Source organism: Rutidosis leptorrhynchoides, chromosome 2 (genome assembly GCF_046630445.1).
Source record: "Rutidosis leptorrhynchoides isolate AG116_Rl617_1_P2 chromosome 2, CSIRO_AGI_Rlap_v1, whole genome shotgun sequence".
Taxonomy (NCBI): Eukaryota; Viridiplantae; Streptophyta; class Magnoliopsida; order Asterales; family Asteraceae; genus Rutidosis; species Rutidosis leptorrhynchoides.
The window spans coordinates 650,311,381-650,319,697 of NC_092334.1; the positions used below are offsets into that span (position 1 = coordinate 650,311,381).

General features: G+C 33.6%; 1 protein-coding gene across 1 annotated transcript; it reads right to left on the reverse strand.

The window, feature by feature from the left end:
* Positions 1–2,813: 2,813 nt before the first annotated feature.
* LOC139893784 (alcohol dehydrogenase-like 7) lies at positions 2,814–7,649 on the reverse strand. Its single transcript, XM_071876974.1, has 10 exons — positions 7,497–7,649; positions 5,826–5,962; positions 5,683–5,729; positions 5,063–5,388; positions 4,815–4,897; positions 4,490–4,565; positions 3,972–4,036; positions 3,743–3,838; positions 3,451–3,618; positions 2,814–3,124 (listed from the first exon to the last, which is right to left on the reverse strand). Exons 1-10 carry the CDS (start codon positions 7,543–7,545, stop codon positions 3,008–3,010), a joined length of 1,164 nt encoding a protein of 387 aa, XP_071733075.1. The 5' UTR covers positions 7,546–7,649; the 3' UTR covers positions 2,814–3,007.
* Between the last annotated feature and the right edge of the window lie 668 nt (positions 7,650–8,317).

The window sequence follows — 8,317 nt, forward strand, 5'->3', positions numbered from 1 at the left end:
GCCGGAAGTGTTGGTGGCGCTTTTTCCGTTCAAAGTCAAATGTCAACAGCCACAGTGCCACACTAGTTTGTCTTTGCTATATCTTCTTGTTTGTTACTACAAACAACAAAACAGAATAAGCACATATTACATGTTCAGTCCCTAAACTTTTTTTCTTGTTTGGACAGTTCTCGTGGTTTGCATATGTTACACATACAGTCCTTAACACTCATGGCTGTTAAAATAATTCCGTTAAGTCACCTCACGTGTGTTGCACACGAGGGTAGTTACGTCAATTCACATGTCCTTTACCTTTTTCTTTTACCCACCGACACCTATTTCACCTGCTAACTTCAGCTCATCCTCAAATCTAAAAACCCTGACGTCACCAACCTTAAAATCAAATCTTCAAATTAATTGTCGTACATCTCTTATATATGTGTTACTCCGTATTTGACTGTTAATCAATAATCCTTTTTAAATATATAGATTTGTTATTATTACTTACCCAGATCTCAAATTGCGTTCACTTATATCTCAAATTGTGTTAACTTGAAACACTTGCAGTAGCAGCTGTAGGGCGGAGGATAAGTGTAGCCACCGCCGGAATATTTTAATCCTAGGTTTCCGATCAAAAGACGAAAGAAAGGACACAGATTTATCGATTAGCATCGACATGATTTTATTCAGCCTTCAAACCCCGATTGACGTTTTAAATGTTTTGGGAACAGTGGTTGCGATGCAGTGGTGGATGTCCGCAGAGTTGTGATTCCCGATCATGGCAAAGTTGCGAAGATGTCCTTTCTGTTCACTCAATGTTGTAAAAGGAAAATTGTATGATAGTATCTAAATTTAAATATATGTATGTGATTATCTAAAAGTTGAATTTATTTGGTACTCCGTAGTTTGATTTGATGAGGGTTTATTGTAATTTTGTTTTTTAATTATTAAAAAAATAAAATTAGGGTTTTAGAATTTGGGGAAGATATGAAATACCAAGGAATGAGTTTAATGAAAATAAAAAGACAAAAACACCCTCGTTTGCAAGCCTTGTGCCATCACTTGATGGATTTCTTGACGGACGTGACATATGCAAAACGTGCAAACCATAAAAAAAATAATAATAATAAAATTAAAAAAAATAAAAAATTAAGAGACTATCGTAAAATTTGACCTTAGGATGCGTTTGATAAAACAAAATGATTTAGCGCATTTAGAATCAACAATATAAATTGAGTAAAATTATCTTATTAACGTGTAACATGAATAAAAAATTCAATATACTTATTTGTTAAGTGTTCAAGATATGATTTGAAAAGAATATTACAAAAAATTTAGGCTCTTAATTCTTAAGAGAGCGTTTCAGCTCTGAATGGTTCATCACTGAATTATGAGCCATTCAGCACCATATATCATTCAGAGGTTAGAAACAAACACGCTGAATGTTGAATGGTTCAGCATTCAGCGCTGAACCATTCTATTAAGAGGCAAACAAACACACCGTATTGATATCTATCTATCTATATCTATATTCTACATCTACATTATATATAATAATAAAATCAACTTTTTCGCTAATCATTTTTTTTTCAAAAATAAAAGATGGAGTCAAATCCATTAAGTTTGGTTATTTTTTTCAATAGTTTATTAGGTATTCTTCATAATAACATATTCAAACTTGAATTATTTAATGGAAAATTGGTTCAAATACACTTTTTTTTTAAGTTTTATTTCAAAATACACTTTTTGTAAAAAAATTGTCTTTTTACACCATTGGGTAGACCAAAGTGTTGGTCGACCACCATATACCTTGGTCGACCACCTCATTTTTCAAGGTGGTCGATCAAGCTTCATTGAGGTCTCGGTCGACTACTGTGTAAACATGGTCGACTACCTCTCATATTTTCATGGTCGACTACCCCCACAAAAAATAACGCGGGCGACCCAAATGGTGGTCGACTACCCATTTGGTAAAAAGACAAACACATTTGGGGTAGTCGACCACCATTTGGGTCGCCCGCGTTATTTTTTGTGGGGGTAGTCGACCATGAAAATATGAGAGGTAGTCGACCATGAATACACAGTAGTCGACCGAGACCTCAATGAAGCTTGGTCGACCACCTTGAAAAATGAGGTGGTCGACCAAGGTATATGGTGGTCGACCAACACTTTAGTCTACCCAATGGTGTAAAGGGACAATTTTTTTTTTTACAAAAAGTGTATTTTGAAATAAAACTTAAAAAAAAAAATGTATTTGAGCCAATTCCCCTTATTTAATAAACCCGCAAATTTCACAAGTAAACTAGTTTTTTTATAATTTACACTTTATAGTTGTTAAAATTGGAGAATAACAAAAACACAAGTTTCACACCTTTTTCAAGAATTATACGTAAGATTCTTGTATAGTAGATCTTTCCATATACTGTATATACATAATAACTTAAATAGTATTTTTGTCAAAGGCTCCATGCCTAAAATAGTACTCCATCCGTTCCTAATTTATTGTCCAGTATTTTATTTTGAAATGTCTCAAATTAACTGTCCACTCCCATAAATAGAAAATAATAAAAAGTTTAAGTTCTATTATACCATTAATGTATGTGAATATGATTAAAGAGGAAAGAAAATGTAAAGGTAAAATTGAAAATTAAACGGAAAGTACATTAGTTTTATACTAACATTCTTTAAACTGTGTATTTTTTGTATGAGTACTATAGTTGTTATGTAACTCTCCTACAATACAAATGTACAATTTCCACCTTGTCCATCTGGTTATGTGTTATTTTGATCGCTGCAAAATAGATTTATCTCTCCACAATTTGTTAATCACAAAATTACCAACCAAAGTAAATACATTTGTTTATTTAGTAAGGGAAAAACATTAATAATAAACTTATCAAGTATTGTAGTTATGGATATATATTATTATGAGGCATGTATTTAATATATATGTTTAACATAGTTGCATACTTCAACTTCAAATGATACAAACTTAAGGAAATACAATCTCTATCGGAATGCAATTTGATCATTTGTTCATCCTGATGACAGTCCGTAAACTCTTCCCTTCAAGTAGCAGATCAAAAGCCTTGTTGATGTCTTCAAAGTCGACCTCGTGCGTCACAAAGTTATCAAGTTGCAGTTCCTAAATGGACCACGAAGAATTAGATAGTCAATATTCATCTTTATACAAGAAATTAATCATTAAGTTTACATAGTTTGTTATGGCTTCGTGACATCTTGTCTGTTATTAATCCCAAAAAATAGAATATTCATACAATGTCTGTTTTCATGAACCAGCTATCTATTCCAACATAAATCAATCTATAAACTGAGATCACAGACATATAGATATAGTTTAAAAGTTGAATTTAAATGACAATCCATTTCAACCTAGATAACAAAAGTACTTTTTTGGTTTAATCTTAAAGTTCAAGACGGGTACAAGCAAAGATACGGTATTTTACTCACCTTATCCATATAACGTTTTGCAAGTGTATGGATATCAGATTTTGGTTTGAGACCACCAAAATAAGACCCCATGAGAGTTTTCCCACTGTGAAGTACTTCAAAAGAGCTGAAGGTCAACATTGTGTCCAGATTCTTGTCAAGTCCCACCACGATCGTTTTTCCCCATCCCTGATAATTACATTTTAATAAAGTTAAAAAGAATTAGGAGATGATTAAAGGAAGTCTAAATTACAGATTATTAGTTTTTATGTAAATAAAGATTCAAAATAATGGAGATATATAATGGATCGACCTTTCGACAACAAGCATAAGCGTCATGCACCAAGGATGCTAAACCAACGCACTCAAAACAATAGTCTGCACCTCCTCCAGTCATCTCTGTTATTACCTATATCAATAGACACTTTTTTTTATGCTATTAAAATGGCACACACTAACAACTATAACGATTATTATATGCTATGATGTGCAATGACAATATATAATAATGTAACCTGGAACAAAATGTAAGCTTAATTTACCTGGGACACAGTTTTATCTCCACAGTCAAGGGAATTCACAAAATCAGTGACTCCAAATTTCTTTGCTGTTGATATAAGAAGAATTATCAATATTGTAAAACAGAAATTAAACTAACTTGTAAATTACCATACATTTAGAAAAACTACACCGTCTAGCAAAGTTGCAAAACTCGATATTCGGGGAGTAATCGGTCGGGACTTTGGAAGGAGTAATCGACAATTCGGGGATTAATTGGATTGTACTTTTTATACACTTAAATATATATTTCAAAATTATATGTGTAAATATAAAAGAAAACCATAAACATAAACATACACTTAATCAAACTCAGTCATTGTCTAAAATCGTTCATTTTGTTCAAAAACTTCAAAATTTTGGTTTAAATTCATGTTAAATTGTTGACCCACTTTGATCAACAAATCCGATTTTGACCCATTAACCGCCGTTGACCGATTAATTAAACGACTTTTAAGAAATCGGAACGGACTTTTCTTAAAAAGAAGTAATCAGGGTTCACCTAATTCACACTTGTCCTGGTTCACATCAATACCAATGATCCTCTTAGCTCCACATAGCCTTGCTCCCTCAGCAACCTGCAGTTAAAAACAGAACACTGTCGTTATGCTCTCATCAAGACACATATATCCTGTTAATAGCAAAATCTTTAATATCTTAGCATGCAGTTACAATTCTGCGTATATATGGTTTGTCATGCCGGGTTACAATATATTCGTTGAAGACTTCATTCGTAACGCCTCAGAGTTTACAAAATTATTGTTGATTCAAGCAAAGGAGCGTTGAGTAATAAAATTTCTTCTGTTAAAAAAGTAATAAAAAAATACCGCAAGCCCAATTGTACCAAGTCCAAATATAGCAATTGTTGTTCCAGCCTCTACCTTGGCTGTTTTCCAGGCAGCACCCACGCCTGAAAGCATAATTTACCTTCATACACTTTAATTTTCAAACAAAATATGTAAAGCTTAAAACAGAAAATAAGCTAGCTTGTCTGACATAAAGCTTTGACCAAAGCTAGTAACACATTTAAGCAAGTAATCCAATCCAAAACTTATTAAAAAAATCAGAATTTTACCTGTTGATATTCCACAACCTAACAGACAAGCTCTGTTTGGTGGTATTGCAGGATCGATTTTAGTTACATGAGCAATGTCAACTACCGTGTACTCGCTAAAAGTCGATACAAACAAGTAGTGGTATACAATTTCTCCATTAATGTCGGTGAACCTACTTGTCTCCTCCCTATCCATCCAAGGTGAGATACTGAAAGGCAACTTTGTACATAAGTTGCTTTTTTCGGATAAACAATCGGTACATTCACCACAGTCGGGCAAAAATATTGGGATCACAGTGTCTCCTTCAACAACTTCATGTACACCTTCTCCCACACTCTCTACAACCCTTTATTAAAAAAGAAAAAAAGAAAAAGAAACAATTGTAATTGTTTAAAAACGTAATTAACAATAACAAATGAGTAAGGTGAATATAAGGCTGTTCTACACCTAGTTAGGTATAAAACCATTATATCATTAGTTCATATGATTATAAAAAGTTTAAACCATTGAAAAATGGTCTTTTGACTTGTTTTTTAACCAATAATGTATTTCTTCTATACACAACTTGAACGTATAACAGCCACATATTCTCCATCCTCATAACAAATTACTACAAATTTGATGATTCAAAATATATTACCCCACTGCTTCATGACCGAGTATTTGAGGGAAAACGGCAGGAGCAGTCTGCAGTGAAACAAAAACAGATATAGTTAAGTACTTAACTAACAAGAAATTAAAACGCTTAATGCTTATTTAAGAAATCAATGACTATTTCTTTACCTCCATTTTCCAAAAGGTAATATCACTGTGACAAAGCGAAGTGCATATGATTTTAATACGAACTTCAAAAGATTTAGGTGGCGCTACCATTACTTCCTCTATCACCAACGGCTCCCCTGGTTTTCTAGCAATTGCAGCTGCCAAATAATACATAATTAATACTCACTTTAAAGTTGCTCATACTTTTGCTAATGACGGCCCCGAATGGCTGTGTATAAATAAACGGATTCGAAGATCAACATGGTACAAAACCGACACAACATGCAACAAATATTAACCCTAGTTAACACCCGTAAACATACAGAAAAAATCGACAAACAAGCAAACCAATCTAAAGTTAGCCACCATCTCTAATCGTTGCTGAAGAGCTGTTTTGAACTGTCGAAGTGGAACTAAAAATACAAGATAACTCACAAACAAATAACTAAGGTTACATCCAAAGTCACCCGAAGAGCCGGCATGATCAAACAATTGACGTTCGCCGAATCCGCCGGCAATCAGAAAATACCGACAGCAGCTAAACACCCCAAGCCTTTGCACACGAGACCCAAACCACAAATAAGCTACAACTCCCGGGTTAAAACCAGAGATCGTCTCCTGGTTCAACCTAAGATTCGAAACTGGAGATCAGGAGCTAGATCGATAGTGAACCAACGACTCTGAACTCAAAAACCAGCATCCAAGACCCCACTAAAAACACACCACCCCGCTGTGAAAAAAGCAGCCACCACCAAAACCATCCCAACCATCGGCACCACCACCCCCACCAGTGATGGATAAAGGATTTTTAGTTGATGAGGGCGAAAAACTAATCCATAATAAATATAACACAAAAATGGCGTAAAACGTCATCAAAATGTTTTTAGAGTCGCTCATCTACATAAGTAAATCTCACAATAGTTAGAAACAACTAACTATATCATTATTTCAATTAGATTATTATATGACAAAAGCTAACTTGTCTTCGACACAAGTTAAGAATGTTTTCTTACATCTTGATGCTTATAAACTCAAAAACATGAATACTTTTTACAATAAAGTCAATAATATTATAATAGTCGTAACATCAAATCTTTTATATCAAATAATAAAAACTTAAAAATGGAAAATAAAACTAAGAGAAAGTGGTACCCATCACCGACCAAGACCTAATGCGGCCACCACCCGAGATGAGACCTAATGCGGCCACCACCAACCTGGGTGGTGAACCGCCACGCCTCCAGCAAGAGAAACCAGTAAACCACCACCAACCGCCAACACTCCGCTCAGAGGCGAATTTAGCACTAAGCATGTCGGGTCCTTGGACTCCATTTAAATAGAAATCTTTTATAAAAAGTAGCATTCAAATTGTATAGAACACCTTTAAATTTAAATATAGGACTTCATATATTTTTTGATTAATGATTTTATGAGTGTAAATGACCATTTTCTAGAAGAATTTTTTTTTTTTACCAAGTACCAATCAAATTATGTAACAAATTGTATATGACCTTGTTTAGTTTTAATTCTCGAACCACCACTCACTCTACCTCCACCCGTAACAGTAGGCGGCCACACCAACTGGGTTGTGAACCGCCACCCGCCAGCGGGGAATAACAGGAAAACCAGTGATGATCAATATATTTGGAACACGTGAACAGTTATGAAACACATATAGGTTGAACAACTTACCTCGGCAGCGGATAGGTTTGCCGGCGGTGTTGGAGTTTTTCCCGTTCATAGTGCTTATGTTGTTGGTTGTATGTTTTGTCACAATTGTAATAGAGTTATGTCTCGAGTTCTTTTGAAGATTCACAAAAATAAATAAGTGACAAATGGTTAGTGTCAGTCGTGGCGGGAATCGGTGATTGATGGGCCCATCATTACTTGCCCTTGTTTTAACTTTTTGTATCGAGTCCGATGAAGAAACATTATTCAAATTTTATGACTTTCATGCTCAATTTTCCGTATCATTTCGGTATTTTTCTGATAACGACCGCTAACTTGACAGATACTGAAAAATTAACATTGGAACTCAAGTGAGGAAATAATTTAGTGTCAGTTTTTAATGTCATAGAAAAAAATATTATTTTTTCTTATTATTTAATTCTCTTTTATTAATTAAATATTATAAAATAAATTTTATAGTTATAAAAATACTTTCATTAATAAAAATAAAATTACATTTTAATTATATATTTATATATTTTTAATTATATAATAATTCATTTTAACAAGTTTATTAAGGAGTTTATATTCACCATTCAAATTAATTCTTTCACCATAAATTATGCAATGATAGATTGTACTATACAATTAAATAATGCATATATTTGGTGGAAGAAATAATTTGGATGATGAATATAGGGCAAATTACATAAAAAGGTAACTCATTTTCATGGTTTTCCTATTCCAGGTAATCTATATCATTCGGATATAAAAAATGAGTCTTTTTTCAAAAGTTAATCAGAAAGAGGGATGTCGTTAACTTTCTCCGTTAAACGCCACCGTGG